We start from the raw sequence: 22,054 nt of genomic DNA, 5'->3' as shown, positions 1-22,054 counted from the left end.
ATGCTGACAGGGGAGATCGAGTACCGCGCCGGCAACTACGGGGTCGCCTTCGCGGCGCTGCAGGAGGCGATCGAGCTCGAGGACCGGCTGCCCTACAGCGAGCCGTGGGCGTGGATGCAGCCCGTGCGGCACGCGTACGCCGCGCTGAAGCTGGAGCAGGGCGAGGTTGAGGAGGCGGCCCGCACGTACCGCGCCGATCTGGGGCTCGATGGGTCGCTGATCCGCCCGCGCAGGCACCCCAACAATGTCTGGGCGTTGCATGGGTATCATGAGTGTTTGGTCAGGTTGGGCAAGACGGAGGAGGCGAAGGCGATCGAGCCGGCCAGGAATGTGGCGTTGGCTGGCGCGGATATTCCGATTCGGGCTTCGTGTTTCTGTCGGTTGGAGGTTTTGCAGGATGCGAAGTGCTGTGGGGGGGGAGAGTTGCTGAGTGCAGTTGCAGGGATGATAGTGGCGTGGAGGATCGCTGCACGAAGATGTGTGTATAGATGTTAGTTTAATGTGTACTTCACATTGGAATTGAAGGCTAACAGTGTCCATGTCACTGTACCGTATTTGTGGTTCTGATTATTCAAGAGGGAGAGGGGAGGGGGGGGGGGGGGGGTGAGGGGGTTTTGACAGCTGCGTTAAGTCATGCATGGTAGCTATCTGATCATCCTACGGTCGGAGACAACAGATGATGAGGCTTCGATGATAAGATATGGAAGAGCATACTGCCACGATAGACAAGAACAGGCAATGGAAATGAATCTCTACTCGAGCGGGGTAAATGTCACCTCATTGACCATGCCGAGGGATCCGAGTAGCGCGACAGGATCTTATCAGATGGGATTCTCATCTGATAATCTTGCCTTTTTATTTTTTTTCGGTTCTCCCGCCAATGACCGCCCAATTGCACGCGACTAATGCCGGGATCCACCTCGGAGGGATTGAGTCACGCGTATGATTGGTTGCCTCACCCACACATAGGCTGTCTCTGCAGTCTCTGCTTTTCCTTCCGCAATACAAGCGGTCAGCATTCACTCTAGGCCTACCCTACCTATATTTCATGACGCCCCCCTCTTGCACAGTCCCATCCTCTTCTGTTGTTCTCATGTAGTCGCATCAAGCGCTGGCCGCTGCAACTTCTTTTCTCGCGTCTTCTGCAATCTTCACAGTAAAATTTCTGGTTCCGTGGAACCGTCTGCGCGCTTCAGAACAGACAGCAGCAACAGCCTCCCACCATGCTCGGGTTCTTGCGGAGCAAGTACTACGAAGCCCGAGAGATTCTTGAACAAATCCGCCATACGCATCCTGCTGACGTCCCCGTGCCACGAGATGATGGCTATGAGCCCATCCCTGATGGCCCGGATCTGTCCTCCCCGGAGCACACCTCTCATGGGGTTGCGGAGATCGAGGCCCTGGCTTCGGTCTGGTCCACCCGGACCCTGTATACGGGTTACGCACTGTAAGTCCCCCGCATCCTCGTCGAGTCCCCTCTGACTCCGCAGGGTCTTCATCATCTTCTTCGTCAACTCCCTGCAGCAGCAAACGACCAGCAGTCTGAGTCCCTATGTCTATTCCGAGTTCACCGACCACTCGCTCATCGCCATGACCAATGTTTTGACGAGCATCATCGGCGGGGTGTCGAAACTGCCGATCGCCAAATTGATCGACATTCTGGGCCGTCCCGAGGGCTTTGCTGCTATGGTCGCATTGTGCACCCTGGGTAAGTTGCTCGATCACAAGAAACATCTTGTATACTGACTACGACTAGGACTAGTCCTGATGGCTGCCTGTCGTAATGTCGAAACCTATGTCGCTGCACAGGTAGGCTCTTCCCCGCTGGACCCCTCCGTATATTTACCAGACCACGCCTGACCCAAGTCCAGATCATCTACTGGGTCGGCTACAACGGCATGGACTACGTCCTGCATGTCTTCATGTCCGACACCACCGAACTTGTCAACCGGGCCTTCGTCTACGGCATCGCCTCGTTTCCCTACGTGATCACCACCTTCATCGGGCCAGCAGCCGCGCAGTTCCTCTACGAACGCGACGCCCTGTACACTGGATTCGGCATCTTCGCCATTCTCACGCCGCTCGTGACCGCACCTCTCCTACTCCTCCTCTGGAGCACGCGTAAGAAGGCTCGATCGGCGGGCGTCATCAAGCCGAAGCCGAAAAACCGCACACGGATGGAGACGATCATTCATTATGCCGTGGAGTTCGACCGTATGTGATGCCTTTCAGAGCCATGCACAGCACCGTACTAATGAGCACAGCGATCGGAATGTTCCTCATCACCGCCGGCTTCGTCCTGATCTTGCTGCCCTTGACCCTCGCCACCTCCGGGACCAACATGTGGAGCACCTCGCTGCTCGACCGGTGGATGGCGCCGGACATCATCGCGATGATCGTTCTGGGTGTTCTCAGCGTGATCGGGTTTCTGTTCTGGGAGCGATCGGGCGCCCCGGTGTGCTTCGTCCCGTACAGCCGGCTGCGGGACCCGACGCTCCTCGGCGCGTTTCTTTTGGCCTGCGCGATGTTTATGAGCTTCTAGTACGCCTTGCCCTTCCTGCCCCAATTTTGCCTACACCAATTCAACCTACTAATACCCCGCGCAGCTGCTGGGACCTCTACTTCTCCTCGTACCTGCAGGTCGTCTTCAACACCAACATCCGTGACACAGGGTACATCTACAATATCTACAGCATCGGCAGCTGCATCATCTCGATTCCGGTGGGAATGTACGTGCCCCTCGCATTCCTTCCACACCTCCGACTCCCTCTAATGGCATGTGTACTAACAAAGCCAGCCTAATCCGCAAAATCAACCGCTTCAAAACCCCCGCCCTGATCGCCCTCCCCCTCTTCATCCTAGGCACCGCCCTGATGATCCCCTTCCGCTCGCCCACGAGCCACATCACCGCCGTGATCGCCTGCGAGATCCTCAAGGCCGTCGCGGGCGGCACGTTGGTCATCTGCCAGGAGATTGCGGGCCTGGCGACGGGTAACCACGAGACGATCGCCGTCTCGTTCGCGCTGGTCGGGCTGGGGTCGAAGATCGGGTCCGCGGTGGGCGCGGCCATCTCCGGCGCGATCTGGACGAGTACCGTCCCCGTGTACATCGAGGAGTATCTGCCACCCGAGAAGAAGTATCTGGCGGCCGAGCTGTATGGGTCCATTGCGCGGGTGTTGGAGTTTGCGCCGGGGACGGAGGAGCGTGAGGCGACGGTCAGAGCGTACGGGGTGGCGCAGAAGAGAATGTTGATTGTTGGGCTGGCGGTGTTGCCGGCAGCGGTTTTGGGTGTGGCGATGTGGAGGGATATTCGGTTGAGGGGGGTCAGGCAGGTGCGGGGGACGGTGTTGTAGCATTTGTAGATGTTTACAGAGGGTGCTATAGGCGTGTTACGGTATGGGGTTGGGGTCGTGTATAGACTACTACCTGGTAGATTACGGCTACGGTTACGACATATCACAGGAGCGATGCACACATAGAGTTATGAAGGAAGAACAACAATTCTTCGGAAGATGTATAGATATATATTCAAACTGCCATCGCAGTGCCAAAGAAACACCGCCACGTCACTCACTCATCACGAACCCCGCCACTCCGCACAAACGGCCCCGTCAAGACCCCATGGCTCACCAACCGCTCCCGATCCAGAAACACATACCCCCACCTCCTAGCCTCAGCGGTGCGCCTCCGCCCCACCAAGACAGACCACTCCGCCTTCCCCAGCGCCCATCGCCACGCCGCCTGCGCCCCGGAGCCATCATCGCGAAAGAAACTCCCCGTCCACAGCACCGCGGTCCGATGCCCGCCGACCGTCCGCAGGAAATTCCCCAGGTTCTGACTCATAACCACCCAAAGACACCCGCGATCCGCCGCCTCCAGCATTCTTTCCCTCTGTACGGGATCCCGTTCCGCGCACGCGCGGTACAGCAAGGCCATGCCCTGGAACTCGCAATCATCCGGGGGGAGCGGGCGCATCCCGTCCTCGAGCCGACGCAGCCGCGCGCGGTCCAGCTCGCGGTCCAGGAGCGCGTCGAACACGCCCCGGAGATACGTGGCCACGCAGAACAGCTGCTCCGCTTCCCAGGCTGCCAGCTGGGTGATCTGGTGGCGCCAGGAGGCGTCCAGGGAGACTTTGTATCTCTCCTCCACGAACCCCCGCGCGGGACCGCGGGTCGGCATCTGTCGGCGCGTGAGGGCCATCTTCCGAGTGCAGATTTCGTGGAGATAGAAGGTGCGCAGGACGCGGAGGTATTCCGTGCGGGAGGGGTGCGGTGTGGGAATTAGGGAGGGGAAGCGTTGGGCGAAGGTGGACCAGGTTTGTGTCATGTAGTCTTCGACGAAGTGCATGATTTTGGTGTGGAAGTTGGTTATGGTGGTTAGGGCCGCGGCGTCGGAGGTGAGGAGGATGTGTTGGCGGATGTCGGTGGTGGGAGACGACGACCAGCCCTGCATCTGGGCCAGGTGGCATTCGCAGGTCGTGACGTCCGTCTCAGGGCATTCGCGAGGGTACAGGAGTTCGTACAGCCAGACGGCAAGTGGGAGGATCTCCTTTGGGATTTGGGTGCGTAGGGACTCGAGAAGGGTGGAATCGGGCGCGGGGATGCCTTTGGGAAGATGGTTAGGGGTATTGGAAGTGGTGGGGTTGGTCAAAGCTACGGAGTGCAGAACCGCAGCTTTTGGGATGGTTTGCTGCACGCTGCAGAGCACGATGGGCTGCAGACTCAGGGTATGCACACGAACAGGAACATTCACCTGTCGGGGTTCATCGAGGCTGTGTCGCCGAGCTGGGACCCGGTGATACTGGACCGGGGCTCGCAAAGTCCATTGGACATGGACTGAGTCCGGTGCAGCCACCTTCTCTTTGTAGTGCAGCTGAGGCAGAGCTGGAATGCCGTACTCTGAAAGATCGAAGAAAGGTCGAGTGCATAGTAATGGTGCACTCAAAGGCGCCGCAGCATGGCGAGCGGAGTCGTTGAGCCTTATAGGCGGCGGTTTGTTGGAGCCAGCCCTGGGTCTTTTGGACGCTCGAACAGGCTCCTCATCGCAGGTGAGTCCTCGCTTTTTGCTTGTGCAAGGCATGGGGCTGTTGGTATGAGTCGTCATGTGGGTATCGATCTTGTTGGCCATTTCGATTGTTGACTCGAAAGGTGTCTATGCGATTGGATGAAAGCTGCAGGCGATGAAAACACGCTTGAACGACAGAGTGAGGTAGGCAAACGAGTTCGTGAGACCAGGCGAGTGGCCTCACATAATATAGCGCTCATGTGGTCATTTATAGTTCCAGGGTACTGCTTTCAACCACGAGTGTGCAGTGGTCAAAAGACAATGCCGTTGTTGAAGAGTCTCGGTAACCTCGAAAGGATGCCCGAGACAATGTCTTTATTGGTTGGTAGTGCTGTAGACAAATGTGATCTTTACTGCTATGCCCACCCTTTCATCTCAAGAAAGTCAATGTGTCTCTAGAATCATGAAATTGCTTGGGCTGTCCAGTAAGCGAGCTTCTTTCACGCTGGTTGCGACGCGCCTTAACCTCGGTGGACGCTTGTTGCTAGGTTTGGCTGATTCTGATTCTGTACTTTGTTAGATGTTGACCACCTTCGTGCTAGATAATCCCGAGTGGATCCACTCGCTCTCTTGTCTCTGAACTCTTTCTGCATGGCTGTCTGATCTTGCACAAGTATGTATATTGGTCACTGTTGCGTGGTCAAATGCTCTTCTGTACCTTTCACATTGTGGGAGCTGCTCTTATCTTATCTGTGTCACGTGTGTCAACTCAATTCCCCGATCACCTGACCGCGTGTTCTCTCATCACATTGAATGTAAACACAAACACCATAACACACAGCTAAGCCTATGACAGGCTCCTACGTTATCTACCCATTATATGCCGCCTCGCTGATTCGAACACGTCAAGGAACGATAAGAGGTACATCCTCTTGCTTTGCCGAGACTCAGTGGATAAAACGTCCATGTAGAAAACCAAACATGAAGCGACATGCAGATCCCTCCGCACCTGATGAGCAGGATTCCAAACACGCCAGGTTGACTCCGACTTCATTCTCGCCGACTACCCTTCCATTGACGAGGCAGCATCTCTCACAACTCGAATCACAGACTTCAGGCAGTATGGCGAATTCGTATCCCGACGTAGGCCCCACAAAGTTGCCTCCGCCTTCTCTATCATCGGTATCCACCAGAAGGTCCCGCTCATCTAGTCCACGCAAGCCGAGCGAGTCCACCTACCGAGCACGTACGCTTTTCCGTGCTAGAATCTATGTTGATGCGAAGGCACCTCAAGAGGTTGACACTCGAATAAATTCCGTGCGTCATTATCTCGTGCCACCCTCAAACTTTTAGCAGCCAAACTCCAATCTCAGTCAATGGAGTGGGCGGCCACTCAAGCCGGTGAAGCCGAGTGGGCTGAGTCCATACACGAGGCTCTGAACGGCCTGAAGTCATCAAATCTAGTAATTGCGCGAAATAGGGGCACATTTGCCCAATCTGAATATCCTCGATAATCCAGGGCTAACACTAATCACCTAACAGATTGGTTATCCGAAATCAAACCCGCCGTCCATCAGCCATTGATTCCCCAGTCTTCTGTCCCTAGGAAACGGCTTACCAAGCAAAGCAGCCCTGGCGAGCCTGACAGCTCTCAACCGGGCATGAACCTGGAAAGTTCGTCTTCGTTTCCATCAGCCCAGCCCGCAGCTGCACCGCTTCTCCGCAAAGGCACAGCTCTATCAGTGTCATCTGAGCAAACGCTCACAACGCCTTTCTTCCTCAAGGATCCCCGTCCCGACATCTCCCTGGGGCTATCGGATGGAACCCTTGCAACAGCACTGCATTCGGCGGGGGTCGCAAATGCAGATTTCCTGTTGAACGACCTCCAGGACACCGGTGAGCTTATCAGCGATCCCGGTGTGACCCCACTGAGCTTACGGTTTCCATTCCTTCTCGTCGAGGCAAAGTCGGGAGCAACCGGCGGAAATCTCTATCAAGCACAGAATCAAGCAGCAGTGGCTGGCGCCTCGGCAGTGAATATTCAAAAAGCTCTCTTTGGGGCTGCTGATGGGCAGCCGCTCGAAACACGAGGCCCTCAGCTAGCGGGGTCTTCTAATCCGATGTCCCTCTGTTTCTCCGTCACCACGGAAGGGCCTGTCTGTGAACTGTGGGCTCATTTCTGGAATGAAACTAAGAGCAGCTATGGTATGATCAACATTGGCATCTGGCGGACAACACAAGAGGATAGTGCATTTGATCTGATCTCGAAAATCTCAAGCATCTTGAATTGGGGCTCAACAGCCTTCCAAGATGACATAGTCAAAAGCCTGATGCTCTGATGATTATGACCGCGCGCCTCGTCAAAGCATGCTTCAGGAACTCAATGGGATGTTCAATTTTGTTCACCGGCTTTAAGGAGACCCATAATCAACTGCTGGATTCATGATTATGCCTCTCCTGCTGGGCTTATGATCTGGGTGTACAGGCCGCAATTCCTCAAGAAAATGGACATGAGCTGGGTGTTATGGGATGAATCAGGAAACTAGAAGAACTTGGTTCCAATTCCGACCGAACTTTCGAGAAGTTGGCCGTCAACATTCAAGGTGAGGATGTTGAAGGGCTTTTGAGGTGGTTGCGGCGAGCCTTGCAAGGGGACCCTGCAGCTCGCCCAACGGCGCTGGAGCTTTTGATGGACCCATGGTAGATGTAAGGGTAGACTGTATTGTTTTGGGGAAGAAGGTTGCTTCAATCCGACAGCCATCCAAACCGACCTCATCTGGCGGAAGTGAGGGATAAACTAGGTCCGCCTATGAGCCCAGCGCCATGGGACCAAGATCTTGGCAGGAAATAGTCTCTATCGAGGCTAACTTGATCGGGCTAGCTCAGGCCGTCCACGGACCATAGCCGTGCCTTGGCATTTTCTAGAGTCCCAGGTTTCGTGCTCTGATTGCTGGAGAAGGATCATCTACATTCCAGCTAGCCTGCTTTGGAACAATTCACATTGAGGACAGCCTCGGCTCGATGCTGATGCTTGCTCGGGCGGTCCAATCGCTAAAGTGCCCACCAGAAGCCACAATTTCTGCGCTCAGCACCGGATTTGCAGCGCAGGGGCAGCCGATATATCTCTGCATCATGCAACACTCCCTCTGATTCATATGAACGGGATTAATCAGAAAAGGATGGAGTCATTTTTCAACTCTGTGCACACGATGTCGCCAAATAGGCAGATGGCACTGATGACGCAGGCCCGTCAAGCGGCTACGTTTGACTCTATGCTCTTGACGCACATCATCCATGACGGGTAAGTTGTGTACAGTCCCGAGACTATTTCCCATGAATGCGCCTTCTGATCGAATGCACGGTAAGAATAGAGAGGAGAACGCTTCCTCCCGCCGTGCAGCCCTCGCTCGCGTCGAATCCACCCTGGGCATAACCGACACCATGAAGCTTCCCCACCTCCACACTGGCCTCGACCGGAGGGAGCAATACCTGGAGGGCCTGCGCCGCGGCCGGGCCATCGTCACCGACATGTTACAGCACGATCACACCCACTTCATCAACCTGACCGAGCGCAGCCAACTCACCAACGCCACACCCTTTGGCCTGAACTTCCTGATGTTCCGCCGCACGATCAACCTACAGGGCACCACCGAACAGAAACGCTACTGGCTGCCGTTGATCGAACGCATGGAGATCAATGGTTGCTATGCGCAGACGGAGCTGGGACACGGTAGTCACGTCCGTGGCATGGAAACCACGGCGACCTTCGACTCAGCCACGGGGGAATTCATTCTCAATTCTCCGACGGTGACCGCGACGAAGTTCTGGCCTGGGGGCTTGGGACTCAGCTGCTCTCACGCAGTAGTTGCAGCCAGACTGGAGACCGGCGGAGTGGACCATGGTGTGCATTGGTTTGTCGTCCAGATCCGCAATCTTTCTGACTCCACACCCATAAACGGAGTGAAGCTGGGAGATGTGGGCCAGAAGATGGCGTATAACGGTACGTGCAATGGCTATGCCCACTTCAATCACCTGCGCGTCCCAGGAGATAGTCTGCTGGCGGCGCATGCACGGGTGCTACCAGACGGGACATATGTGCGAAATGAGGTAGGATCCCAGGAAAGCTTTGCGAAACAGAGTTATGCGACAATGCTGGAGGTGCGGCGGGTGGTGATCCATTGGGCGGCATTTGGGCTGGCGCAGCCCCTAACCGTGGCGACGCGATTTTCAGTGGTGCGCGAGCAGGGCGCTCCCATGTTCTCCTCACCAGCTTGCCCTGAAGTCTCCATCCTCGCCTACAAGACGCAGCATCAACGGGTATTGACGCTCATTTCTCAGGCGTATGCTATCCTGTTTGCCTCGCAGGAGTTTGGCGACCGGTTCGAAGAGTATCAGCAGGAGAAGAGAGAAGGGGCGCTCGGTCGCTTATCCTTTATCCATGCTGTGAGCGCCGGGCTGAAAGCTTGGGCCACACAGACTGTTGCTGCGGGAGCGGAGGAGGCGCGCAAGATGTGTGGAGGGCATGGATACCTCGTAATCTCGGGGCTACCGGATATGGTGGGAACGGCGTGTGCTGCGGCGACCTTTGAGGGGGAGAATTATGTCATGTGGCAGCAAACGTTGCGCTACATGTTCAAGCAGGTTGGCGCTATTCAAGCAGGAAGGGCGGTGGACTCCGACATGACTGAGTCTCTCTCGGGATACCAGCAATGGCTGCAGGTTGAGGGAGAGAACTCCCCACCATCATACCTTTTGCTTGACAGTAATCACATTTCAGAGCCAGCAACACTGTTGAAGATCTTCCAACACCATTTCCACCGACTCCTATCCGCTTCACACTCCTTTTACACACAGCAAACCCGCACGTCGTCCCCAGCTGAAGCATGGAACACATCTCTCACACGGCTTCTGCCCGCTGCACATGCGTACTTAGAGTACCTCGTGCTGCAGTCTATGCAACGTCGTGTGAAAGTCATCGGGAGTGCGCAGCCGAGCTTACTCCCCGTTCTCTCACGCCTCACGGAGCTATTCGCTCTGACAACCATCAACAACCCAGGCCCATCATTCATCTCTGTCCCGTTCGCCGAAGACCGACTTTTGACTGCCGACCACTTCCTGCAGATGCGTGCGCGCATCGACGAACTTCTGGCGACACTGCTGCCTGATGTCATTGCTCTAACCGATGCCTGGGACTTCACAGATGCGTGTCTTTGCAGCGCGCTCGGATGTCGTGATGGGAATGTCTATGAAAGGTTGATGAGCTGGACCAAGCAGTTGCCGGTGAACCAACAGGATCTGGCGAGGGAAGCATGGACGATTGAGGGCGGGATCGGGGAGTTCCTTCGAGGAAATATTAGACCGGTAGCCAAAGCTAGACTGTGAGGACCATGTTAGATTATCCCATCACGTCTCTGATTTCGACCTGTTCCATGTAAGCCGCACGTGGCCTCCATTACGGTGATCTCTTGTTTTCATATGCTCTGTCAAGGCGCTCTGTGAAGAAGTGCCATCGAGACATCATCGGTCTTCCTGGCTCTTGTAATGTATGTCATTGGCTTGCCTTCGGGAAGGAATGGAGTTGCGACAGGAAAGTCGTAACAGAATCAAAATGAATAGCTGAAAGATTTCAAAGATCGGAATCTTCCTTGTTTAAGAATAGAATTCCTACATCCATCGCAATCTATTGCAGTGGGTCAATGGGATCCGCTAGCCCTAAGGCAGGAACTTTACTTTTCAAACGGGCGCAAACCAGCGCCGCAGGATGGAGCCTCTGAGCTCTCCGACAAATCATGACCTTTCCGAGGTTATCACGGCAGTCAAATAGAATGTTGTGATCGGAGTGAGCTTGTGAAATATGCCCGTTAATCCCGCCTGCGTTATAAATTGAGGTTTGACGTCGTTTGGTGACAACTACTTGGCCTTGATGCGTGCCGATTTGCCCTGCCTCGAAGACTGGTCATCAATCAGCGTTACTGATAAAAGAGATTCACCATGCACCAAATGCCATTGCTCTTCAAGGAATACACCTTGTCAGTAGGGGATTCATGGTCGCAGTGCACTGCCAATCATGTGGTCTGGTTGACTTACCCCTTCATAGTGAGTGGAGTCAGGGGCTTACAGTGATCTTGGAACTTTCTGTTTCTACCAAAGCTAAACTCGACGGATGCTCCAGTCCCATTGTCAAGCTTGCCACTTGTATACGTATACAACCAGCATATGTAGCTCGGAATGTTGACGGCCAGCTCGCTATCCCCGTTCCCGGCCGAGACTATGCCCCTTTAGTTCCTTCCCTACCCGTGACATCCCCGCACCCAGCGGGCTTAAGCATCGAAGAGAATTTTCCACAATCAATGATGGTCTATTGGTATTGTCTTAATCTTCTATAAAACAATCCCTCTCGATTCTCAACCTTTCGTCCCACTGGCGTGGCCAGCTCCAATAGGGCTGTATCTCCGTGTGGTGATGGAGAAAACCACATTGCCCGCCGCTGCTTCAACCACACCCCGTGCGTACCGGATCTGCGCCTCACTCAGCGCACCCGAACGACACAAACTCTCCAGCTCCGCATGGATCCGACCTTCCGTCTGCGTGAGCAGGCTGGTGATAAGTGTTTTGGCGGAACCCGCGTCAACGGAGAGAACCTGCTCCAGGTATTGGACCGCGTTCGCGCACGTCTCGGAGTCGCGTCGCTCCTTGTCGTAGGAGAACAGATCGTTGGTCATGATTATGTGATCCATGGCCAAACCGATCAACGGGGCTAGCGGTGGCTCTTCAGCGGGTGAGAGGTGAATTCCGTTACCGAACTTCACAGCGGCCAGGATATAGCTGCACGAAGGGAATGAGATCGGGTACTGATTTATGAAGGCGTCGTGAGGATACGAGGTACTCACTCTCGTCCGATGTCAACCGCCCGGTAGTCCAGATAATCTCTGAGGGAAGTGAACTGATCTCGCATTGTCGACCGCATGAACGCCATCCACGTTAGGTATCCCCGTATAAGCCCTTGCCCTTGACCACTAATGCGCAGCATCTGTTGAGCCAGGCGAGTAAACATATCTGAGGACTCTGCCGCGTATTTATGTGGGTGAGCAAGAATATCGGCCCAGCTGGCCGTCACTTTCTCGATGATCGTTGCACTCTGGTTACGCATGTTAACCTCCCTTCAGTTACATAAAGTGCTTGCATAATTACCTCGTGTGGTGAATCCGACGACTCGAGGATGTCTGCCAGTGAGGATGTTAGCAACTCGAATCTGTGCCGACAGATGTACCACGAGCCATACCATCATGGATCCAGAGAATCAGGTTAAGCTGCGAGATGATCTCGATCTCCTCGGAAGAACAGTTGGGGTTCATATACACGGCCGCGCTCGACGCGTTCACGATTCGCTCCACCTCTTTGTTCGAGAGCTCTATCTCCTCTTCATTCGTGTCAATCTTGGCCGAGCCACCCTTGGTGCTGTTTGCACGGTTGATCCGCTTGATCTGTTGGAGGAGTGCCTTGCCAGCATTTTCTGCCTCGCTCCAAAATCGACACTGTCGCGCTGCGGGGAAGGAGCTTCTCCAAGGAAGATGTAATGCGACCGGGTCAATCGTGACTGAGTTCGGTCTTGGGTCATTCTCGTTCGGGATGCCTGTTGCCAGGAATTTGTATTCGGAATGAACTGGGGCCGTACAACCGATCGTACCCAGCGGGTCATTCCGGTAGGAAATCGGTCGCAGTGGTTGAGGTGTCATTGTGCTTTATCTGACAAATTGTAAAGTATGTGGAGTTATTGTCAAGGTCTGAATCTCCAGGTCAGCTGCTGGCTGGGAGAGAGGGAGTCCTCATGGCTGCTTTAAATACCGGGCGAACATGTTACACAGAGAACGCGGCTACGAGGTGGCGGCGTCGCCGATGTATGGTGGCTTTGGGTTCTGCAGTCTAGGTTTGCGATATGTCGAGGGCTGAAAGCTGAGCTAGTGATTATGGACAACCCAGGCTAGCTGTTAGTGCCATTATGTGAGAGATAGGAGCTGAAGTCCGGGCGCAGTCCATCGGCTCTGATGTCCTGCTTCAAGACGCAGCATCGCAAGCCAAACCGGATCCGGGTTATTTGGTCTGACTAGGTTAATCGAAGAGATTACGACGTGCAGATGTCCTTCGGTCCTTTTGATCGGCCGCTTACTCTCTCTAACCCGCAAGATGTGACTTTCGATCCTATCCAAGGATACACAAACGACTGACGGAGACGCGATCTCATACGTTGCGGTCCCGATAGTGACAGTAGGGACTGTCCTCTCCCTGCTCTGGAGGAGTCTGGATCGAGGACCCCACAATTTGCCACCGAAGCTTGTCAAAGCGTTATCAACACGGCGCAGGCCTTACTGAGCAGGCAGACTCAAGCGATAAGCTGGAAATTCGAAGCGATCATGACGTGCCGCAGGCCAGTGGCGGACTAGGGCTCGGCGCCGGACAACCCCATAGAGGCTAATGTAGTTTCTGTGCTGGCCGCATGAGGGACCTGCGGGTTGATCACAGGGGAGATAATAGCCGACCAATCCTTTGGTACAATTCCTAGGATCTGCAGCAAACACCTGTTCTCTTGTCACCTTTTATCAGGGCTGGCTGAATGCCGAATGACTCGTGGTAGGGAAATTTGGCTTGCTGAACCGGTGTTTGCCAGTTGTTCCATGTTCGCGCCATGACCTTGTCGCCTCAGCTCGGTGTTTATCCACTATGGCGCTGACAGAAATACGCTTGCTCGGGATATCCGTGTTCCGACCCATGGGGTCCAGCATTTGTTATCTACCATCGCGTGCTTATTTCGCCTGGATTGGCGATTTTCGCCACCGTCGGCAAGGGTATCCCAGATGGAAAGCGTGCCGTGTCGGCATAGCCAAGCAGCTGAAAATCCCTTCTGGGTCTTTGACCTTGCAGAATACGCTAATCGCACGGATCTGGTACTACATACGATTGGGTGAAAATGGGATTGAGGAATCACATTACTCATTAGGGCTTCTTGTTGCGGCCGGACAACCTCGGCCGCTTTCAGCTTCTTGCGAGAATGACGATGAATCGTGTGCCTGTATCTATCCTTTCGATGCAGGTCTCTCTTAAAACATTTTGCTCAAATGCTACTAGGTACGGGCGCATAGTCCGCCCCGCACTTCTATTTCTGTCTTCGCGGTCTGTCGATTGACTGGACACCCACGCCTTACGCACGGCAGACGATGGACATGGCGGGCCTGCATTGAGGCAATGCTTTCCATTCATTGGCTATACCATCTTTGACATTTGTGATCCTTCTAAAGCATATAACAAGGACTGGGTCGACTGCTGAAAGCTTAGAAGAGCTGGCTTGGCCGTTGAGCGCTGCGATCCGTGGGATAGGCCATATCCGTGAGATACCTTTCTTCCTATCCACAATTCCATACGACAATCTCGATTTCAACCCATTTCATGGCCCTCGAGGTCGTTATTAGTAGGGAACTAGGTATCATGTCATCTTCCTCGGTGCTATTCAGAGCCACCAATCCAATGTCCCGAGGCCCTATCTAAAAATCCTACTCACTCTCCCGACAATCTACAGGATGATATCCACCGAGCAGGCATCTTATACACTCTCCATTCCTCGAACTGGGACATAACAGGGCGCGAAATGGACAATCAGCAGAGAAGAATCGCTTGAATCTTGTAATCAATAACATGCGACCGAAATAGAGGTGATATGCGGGGTGCGACTGTCCAGCCACCCAGGCCTTGCCAATACCATAAAAAGAAGCTGCCGGGATGTGGCCGACTGTTGACACCAAAAAGATGACTGAAATATGTGACCTGCAAAGTGACCGACAAAAGTGATAGCCAGGGGCCCACTGCAACGGAAAGTGGAATGGTGGACTACGTACCAACAGTCGAGACACTCAGGAATCCATAATTTGAGATGCCACGGCTTCACATTTCGGAACACCGAGCCTAACCCCGTACTCAAGACGATCATACTTGGGACGTTGAAACCCGCGTCGGCACCGGCATGACGGCGAACGACCCATAGAACAATGGTGGAATGGTGGACATCGTGTCAACAGTAGCAACGCCGAGGTCCAACATTTGAGATTCCATGGCAGCCTGCACATTTCGGAACCCCGAGCCGAACCCCATACCCGCGATGATCGGGCCTTTTGGGAGTTGTGACACCCTGCCTCGGCGACCGACCGACCGACCGACAACAAACATCAACAATGAAGCCGGAGCGGTCAATGCATGCCTTCTCGATTGACTACTCGGTACATTCATTGCCATTGGATGCAGGACGTGGTGGCGTTTCCGACGGCGGACAATACTTAATCCCGGGGAAATGTGAGATGAGACGCCACACCTGAAATTGAGACCGCGCCTGGTTTTCCAGCGACCGTTGGGCGGGCTGAAGATCTTGCATTACTTGGCAAGAAGTATCTAACAATGGAGTTTGGGCGTATCGCCATTATCAAGTGCAAGTGAACATTGTAGGAGTACTTGCATGGGGCCAAGGTCTCTTCCGAGCCCTCCGGTCTCCATCCCGTGATCACCACCGACCCTACCTGGGCTTCTATCCGCACCGCACCCATCGGAACCCAACGATTGGAATGGCAGTCAAAAGACGGTGGGTCATCAATCTATCGACGCTCATCTTCGAGGCTATCATATCTTTGTAATCCAAAGGAACAATGACCTGCCAGTCACGTCACCCCACAATAGTCTCGGGGTCGAGACCGGAGACCCAAATACGTGATGTAGGAATGAACGAGAACAACACAATCACATCAGTCTCACCCACCTGACATGGTGTATCACTCCTAAGGACCTTGGCAGGGCTGATTAGCAGGGCCACAACAAGCCTGGTGCGTGGCCGAGCAATCCCTCTGAACCTGAACCTAATGAAATCATCGCTCGGGTTCTTGGCTGATGCAATGATGCAGTATACCTCTGAGTCCCACTTTTCGTAGTCTCGGCGAGACTTCCATCCTGAAGCACATCCTAGGCAGCATTCATGCGCGACATGCGGGGTAGGAAGTGATAGGGAAAACTGCTAGCCACGTTACTTTGCGAGTTGGCATTTGGACAGAAAGAAAACGCAAGGGGGACGGGCTAGAATCTGCGGGGAAGAATAAACCATGGACAAAGTACATGCCCCTTGAACACAATAGGACGAGCACGCAGGGGTGCAGGTAGGGAAGTGCCCGACACCAGGGAACGCAGAAAGGGGTCAGAAGGCAAATTCACCGCACCCAAACTTGAGCTGTGAAAGGATGAGATCAATGATTGGCAATCCGTTCATGCAGCCCAGTCCCAAGACTCCATCTGAGCCAAAACCTGCTTCGTGATCCGTGGCCCTCATTGGGTGATTTGGCTGAGTCAGCGCTCAGGGCCCGATGCAGTGATTTTGACTGTCAGAGTCTCTTACCCACTCACCCATCGGTGGAGAAGATATTTGGAGACTTGGAGAAAGGAATACAGCTTCAGAATCCTCAGATTGGCATGTGGTGATCCGATCTACACGTACTCGGACACAGATGGGACATGGTTGTCAACCATTCGGGCCGGTTCATCACCCATGGCTTCTCCCCGAGTCCATTCACTTCGCACCACGACGCTGGGTTGCCAAGCGATCAAGTGATGGTCGGTGGAGCACTCCAAGACTCTACTCCTGTGTGTTCGGCGTCTGCTCAATGTTCTGTGTCCCCATCATCCCCTCTTATCGTGGCGCTGCCATGACAATCATGCTGACCGGAGTGGGTCAAAAGCCCGATGACATGGTGTAGGATCTGCTGGCGCAGGCCCTCTTCGGCACTTGCTGCTTTGCCTTCAGCATGAATCCTAGGTAGACAATCGAAAGGGGATAAATACTCCAGGGCGGGTGTCTTACCCTGGAGAGGATATTTTGCTGCACCTTGAACTGCACGTCTTATGTACTAGACACTAACGGCCGTCATGCATTGGATTTCCACCTGGCTTCTTCCCCTTCTAGCCTCCGAGTCTCTGGCACGGAGTATCGGAAGTATTCAGCACCTTTCCACGCGACAGACGACAGATTATGCGGTGAAGCAGCCGCCGTTGACGACGAACTGGACCGATCAAGTGGGCACCAATCCCTGGCCTGAGTATCCTCGACCGCAACGACAGCGGGCGGATTGGAAGAATCTGAATGGGATCTGGCAGTATCAGACTGCCACGAGTCTGGATGCAGCGCAAAGTCCGCCATTCGGACAGGCGCTTGCTCAGGAAGTGTTGATTCCCTCTTGTCTCGAGAGCGGGTTGTCGGGTTGGTTGCACCGCTCATCCTCTGAGCGCAGAAGCTGATTCAATTGTTGTAGGCATTCAAGCAGAGTCAGCATTCTACTCTTGGTTTCGCACCAACTTCACCGTCCCCAGTTCATGGAGTGGACAAAACGTGTTGTTGAACTTCGGGGCCGTGGACTATGAAGCCACTGTATTCGTGAACGGACAGCAAGCGGGCTTCCACCGGGGAGGTTACTTCGAATTCACAGTGGACATTACTCCGTTTGTCAATGCGACGACGAACAATGAGCTGTACGTAGATCACAGCTCCAGCCCTCGATCTATCCCAGCTAACAGAAGCCCTACAGCCTGGTCTATGTTCACGACCCGACCGACAGCGACGACTATGTGATCCCCATCGGCAAACAGCACCTGGTCCCCAGCCACATCTTCTACACCCCCTGCAGTGGAATCTGGCAGAGCGTGTGGATCGAGTCCGCGCCCGCCAACTATATCACGCAGCTGGACTTGAGCGGCGACATGCATGGACAGGGTAAGCAGCTGTCTGCCTTACACACTCCTTCAATCACTGCACACTAACCACCAAACCAGTCAACGTCACCGTCCACAGCGCCACCGGCAACAGCACCACCGTGCGCATCGCCATCCACGAGGGCGACTCCGAGATCGGGTCCAGCAACGGCACTTCCGCCCAGCCGTTCCAATTCAACGTCACCAATCCCAAGCTCTGGTCGCCCGACATGCCCAACCTCTACAACGTAACCGTGACCCTGGGCGAGGACACGGTGGCAAGCTACCTGGGCTTCCGGACCATCTCGCGGGGCACGGTCGACGGCATCGAGCGGCCGCTGGTAAACGGCAACTTCACTTTTCTGTTCGGCACGCTGGACCAGGGCTACTGGCCCGACGGGCTGTACACGCCGCCGAATCGCGAAGCCATGGAGTATGATCTGCGAGTCCTGAAGGGTCTGGGCTTCAACATGGTCCGCAAGCACGTAAGCCTACCCTTACCCACACAAGCCCTCGAAAGGACACTCACACCAGCAGATTAAACTCGAACCGGCCCTGTACTACCGCGCCTGCGACGAGCTGGGCCTTCTAGTCATCCAGGACATGCCGTCACTCCGCCCGCTCGAGAACGACGCCAGCGGCGCGACCATCCTCCCGAACGAATCCCAGCAGCAGGAATTCGCCCGCCAGCTCGAGCTGATGATCCGCCAGCTGAAAAGCTACCCCAGCATCTTTGCCTGGGTGATCTACAACGAAGGCTGGGGGCAGGTCACCTCGTACTACCCGGAGATTTCGCTGACGGATCGCGTCAAGCAACTGGATCCAACGAGACTGGTGGATTCCACTTCGGGATGGCATGATCACGGCGCGGGGGATTTCCACGTACGTTTGCCCTACCCCTCCCTACCTTTCCCGTCCCCTGTCTCCCTGTATGATTCACAATTTACAACCATAGCACCCTAACTAACACGAAGTGAATCAAGGATAACCACCACTACGCGAACCCCCAATGCGGCACGCCCTTCTATTCCATCGACTCGACCCCCTACGACCCCGCCCGAATCGCGATCCAGGGCGAATTCGGCGGACTAGGACATAACGTCTCCATCGAGCAGTACGCTTCCTTAACCCCCCCCTTGCCAACTACACACCCAACCCATAATCATATATCTAACAAAGTAACAGCCTCTGGAACAACCCCACGGCAATCCAAGCAATCAACCAAACCTACGAAATGGACCTGGACCTCGCCGCCTGGAACTACCGGAGCCACCAGCTGCTGACCGAGCTGCAGGACCAGGTGCGCCGGTACGCGTGCAGCGCGGGCGTGTGGACGCAGACAACGGACGTCGAGGGCGAGGTCAATGGGCTGATGACCTACGATCGCCGGGTGAAGCGCGTCGATGAGGGCCAGTGGCGCGACGATATTCGGGGGTTGTATGAGGCTGCTTCTTCTAGAAGGAAATCTTAATCTGGGCATTGGGGTGGTGGACTCGCAGTACGAGGACACCTGCTTCGCAGGCGGTGCGTTTGGTTTCTAGGGTGGGTGGAGGAGGGCGTTGCTTTTGCGTTTCGTATCAGATTCTTGCACAGCATATAGCACGGCATAGCACACAGCATATCGCATACCGTTTACTATTTAATCGAGCATGGTGTCAGACTTACTCAGCGGATCGCAATCCTTAACAAGCACTGCCCTAAGTACAAGGTGAAAGAAGTCTACCTCCAGGAAAGAGGTACATCTGCTGTGTGGATATGCAGTAGGTAATATGAACTGTCTGATAGGTAACGAGCACGCACGGCCGGTTTCATTCAGGAATCACGATATTAGCGGCAAGGTCATCAGCCATGCTACGATAAGAGCTGAAATACAAATGTCCTGGACTAGCCACGAGATTATGGACGGCCCGTCATCCCCTTCAAATATCAGCAACCCTACTATCAACGTCAACTCAACCCTATGCCTAGTTCAAACCTCCGCGCGCTCTTGTGCCCGCTTCTCACCAGCTGCGACCGTCTCGGTGTGAGTGTGGCCCGGCTCCATCTTCGACTCCAGATCCACATGGCCACGCTCCATCTCGCGGACTGCATTGGTCTTGACCCTGGTCTTCCAGGCTGGAGTCCCGAGATATTTGATGCCATTGGGATCTCCGAACATCGCCTCCGTCTCTTCCAGGGTCTTTCCGGCGGTCTCGGGGAAAATGAAGTAGAAGTGGATGAACATGGCAGTGTTGAAAACGCCAAAGATGATGTACGTCTTCCAGCGGATGTTGGCAAAGGCCGTCGGGGTGAACAGTCCCAGTGCGGTGTTGAACGCCCAGTTGCCCGAGGTTGAGAGAGCGACTCCTTTTCCACGAAGCCGAAGCGGGAAGAGCTCGGGCGGGTAAGTCCACGAAACGGGGCCGAGGGTGGGGGCGTATGAAGCTAACGGAGACGGGAGTTAGATTAGATCATGTGGGGTTGGGGTAGGCAGTGGAGCATGGCAGGAAACAAGTATCATACGTACCGACGAACAAGTAGGTGCAGGCAATCAAGCCTCTGGCCGCCGCCCCATGCAGACGCATCGATTCCGCCGCGACGCCGTCAATTCCACCCGGGACCACCTCCCCATGCACGGCCATAATCCCCGCATTCGTATACATCCAGATCGCCATCAAAGCCGACCCCACCAACAAGGGAAGTCTGCGACCCCAGCGATCCATCCAGATCAGAGCGGGGAGCGTCATCAGCACGTTAATGATGTACTGAATGGACGAGGCCAGCAGAGTGGAATTGCCCGTGTAGCCGGCCATGGAGAAGAGGTAGGTGATGTAATACACTATGGACACGATCAGCCAAGGCAGACTGCCACCACGAGGTTATACATACTCATCACGTTCATGCCCGTTAGCTGTGACCAGATCTGCGTGAACAAGCCGATCAGGGTCCGATTTAGCATCTGCGGCTTGAACAGATCCAGGTAAGTGACGTTCTTGTACTGTCGCTCGAGCTCACACATGTCGCGAATGTCTTGCATTTCAAGGGCGACGAAAGGATGATGCAAGTCGCCTTTGGCATGAACCAACGCCAGGACGCGATGGCAGTCCTCCCACCGATCCTTTCGTGCCAGCCAGCGAGGTGACTCGGGCAGCAGCATCATTCCTCCGAGCAAAAACACGGCCGGGAGCATCTGCAAACCCCAGGGAACACGCCACGAGGCGGTGCTGTAATTGTAGGACTTCTGTCCTCCGATGTAGGAGCATCCGTACGAGATACTGAACCTTCCGTGAGCGAGAAGAGTCGAGCTAGGGGGCTGTTGAGTGAGGGTCGTCAGCACTTACTAGAACATTATCAAGATCCCCCATGTGATGGCCCACTGCTGCATGCCGACAAACCGACCACGCTTCGAGGGCGGAGATAGTTCGCTGATGTAGACCGGGACCTGGGCCGATTCGATACCGACCGACAAGCCGTTGATGATGCGACCCACCACCAGCATGCCGATGTTTTGCGACGCACAGATGATAATCGATCCGATCAACCTGCAAAGAGTTGGCGTGTGATTAGCGTGAAAGCAATTAACACATACTCCCGGCAAGTAGTGACCAGGTCTTAGATACTCACCAGATAACACAGCCAACCATGATGGAAGTCTTTCGGCCAATACGATCCGAAAGCGGACCGGAGATCAAGGCGCCCAGCCAAGAGCCGGCGGCCATGGCAGCAGTGATCCCACCCTGATTCAACGAGGTCGGACCCGAACAGTCCTCATCATCAGTAAAGGGAGGCCCCTGCGGACCCTGGTTGAAGTAACATTTGTAGGAGTTCTCATTCAGTTGGGCGGACAAGGAAGAGATATCGAAGCCAAAGAGGGCGCCACCAACGACGGAGACACCCGCAATCACGTAGATGTTGCCAATCAACATGATGAGGGGATGGGCGTGGAAGTGAGGATGGGAACACGAAGGGAGGAAAGGAAGAAGATCAAGGGACCAGGAGGGCAGCCATGGACTCAGCTTCCTTAAAATAGTGTCCGACTGTCAGGTGGCTTTTCATTCACTCCTCATTTCTTCCTTCCCCACCATTCACACTTCTGCTGCCAACCTTGAAACCCCGCCGCCCGTAGAGTTTCAGGCCATCGTGCCACGCCCCAGGGATCTTCTACGGCGCTACGGTACCATCGCCTGTCCGTAGGCTGATTGGGTCCCCAGTCATCTGTTACAACGAGAGTTTGAGAGCGATGCCGAAGATGGATCGGAATCCTGGTCCGGGGGAAGCAGCTAGCCTTGAACAGGACCAGGTT

At 54.7% G+C, this 22,054-nt stretch overlaps 7 protein-coding genes across 7 annotated transcripts; 4 read left to right on the top strand and 3 right to left on the bottom strand.

Moving 5' to 3' along the window:
* Positions 1–919: 919 nt before the first annotated feature.
* ASPACDRAFT_125397 (uncharacterized protein) lies at positions 920–3,509 on the top strand. The gene is made up of 7 exons (XM_020196815.1): positions 920–1,447; positions 1,491–1,708; positions 1,757–1,809; positions 1,872–2,214; positions 2,265–2,541; positions 2,607–2,729; positions 2,798–3,509. Exons 1-7 carry the CDS (start codon positions 1,224–1,226, stop codon positions 3,351–3,353), a joined length of 1,794 nt encoding a protein of 597 aa, XP_020052982.1. The 5' UTR covers positions 920–1,223; the 3' UTR covers positions 3,354–3,509.
* Positions 3,510–3,570: 61 nt separating this feature from the next.
* ASPACDRAFT_1859314 (uncharacterized protein) lies at positions 3,571–5,157 on the bottom strand (the record flags this gene model as incomplete). The annotated part of the gene is made up of 1 exon (XM_020197667.1): positions 3,571–5,157. The coding sequence occupies exon 1, from the start codon at positions 5,125–5,127 to the stop codon at positions 3,571–3,573; it is 1,557 nt and encodes a 518-aa protein (XP_020052981.1). The 5' UTR covers positions 5,128–5,157.
* Positions 5,158–6,126: 969 nt separating this feature from the next.
* Positions 6,127–7,343, top strand: ASPACDRAFT_46811 (uncharacterized protein; the record flags this gene model as incomplete). Its single annotated transcript, XM_020201847.1, has 2 exons — positions 6,127–6,250; positions 6,547–7,343. 2 exons carry the CDS (start codon positions 6,127–6,129, stop codon positions 7,341–7,343), a joined length of 921 nt encoding a protein of 306 aa, XP_020052980.1.
* Positions 7,344–7,870: 527 nt separating this feature from the next.
* On the top strand, positions 7,871–10,642 carry ASPACDRAFT_125393 (uncharacterized protein). The gene is made up of 2 exons (XM_020196814.1): positions 7,871–8,305; positions 8,376–10,642. Exons 1-2 carry the CDS (start codon positions 8,214–8,216, stop codon positions 10,384–10,386), a joined length of 2,103 nt encoding a protein of 700 aa, XP_020052979.1. The 5' UTR covers positions 7,871–8,213; the 3' UTR covers positions 10,387–10,642.
* A 703-nt stretch (positions 10,643–11,345) lies between these two features.
* ASPACDRAFT_125390 (uncharacterized protein) lies at positions 11,346–13,139 on the bottom strand. Its single transcript, XM_020196813.1, has 4 exons — positions 12,287–13,139; positions 12,196–12,227; positions 11,895–12,142; positions 11,346–11,829 (listed from the first exon to the last, which is right to left on the bottom strand). Exons 1-4 carry the CDS (start codon positions 12,738–12,740, stop codon positions 11,409–11,411), a joined length of 1,155 nt encoding a protein of 384 aa, XP_020052978.1. The 5' UTR covers positions 12,741–13,139; the 3' UTR covers positions 11,346–11,408.
* A 3,777-nt stretch (positions 13,140–16,916) lies between these two features.
* ASPACDRAFT_81300 (putative hydrolase) lies at positions 16,917–19,413 on the top strand. The gene is made up of 7 exons (XM_020205843.1): positions 16,917–17,284; positions 17,337–17,553; positions 17,610–17,794; positions 17,854–18,257; positions 18,310–18,654; positions 18,756–18,886; positions 18,958–19,413. The coding sequence occupies exons 1-7, from the start codon at positions 16,954–16,956 to the stop codon at positions 19,241–19,243; spliced, it is 1,899 nt and encodes a 632-aa protein (XP_020052977.1). The 5' UTR covers positions 16,917–16,953; the 3' UTR covers positions 19,244–19,413.
* An 85-nt stretch (positions 19,414–19,498) lies between these two features.
* Positions 19,499–21,828, bottom strand: ASPACDRAFT_1874765 (sugar porter family MFS transporter). Its single transcript, XM_020198045.1, has 5 exons — positions 21,376–21,828; positions 21,093–21,293; positions 20,641–21,026; positions 20,279–20,590; positions 19,499–20,196 (listed from the first exon to the last, which is right to left on the bottom strand). Exons 1-5 carry the CDS (start codon positions 21,675–21,677, stop codon positions 19,742–19,744), a joined length of 1,656 nt encoding a protein of 551 aa, XP_020052976.1. The 5' UTR covers positions 21,678–21,828; the 3' UTR covers positions 19,499–19,741.
* Positions 21,829–22,054: the final 226 nt, after the last annotated feature.

Source organism: Aspergillus aculeatus (assembly GCF_001890905.1).
Source record: "Aspergillus aculeatus ATCC 16872 unplaced genomic scaffold ASPACscaffold_16, whole genome shotgun sequence".
NCBI classification, from domain to species: Eukaryota; Fungi; Ascomycota; class Eurotiomycetes; order Eurotiales; family Aspergillaceae; genus Aspergillus; species Aspergillus aculeatus.
This window is presented reverse-complemented; position numbering and strand designations above follow the sequence as displayed.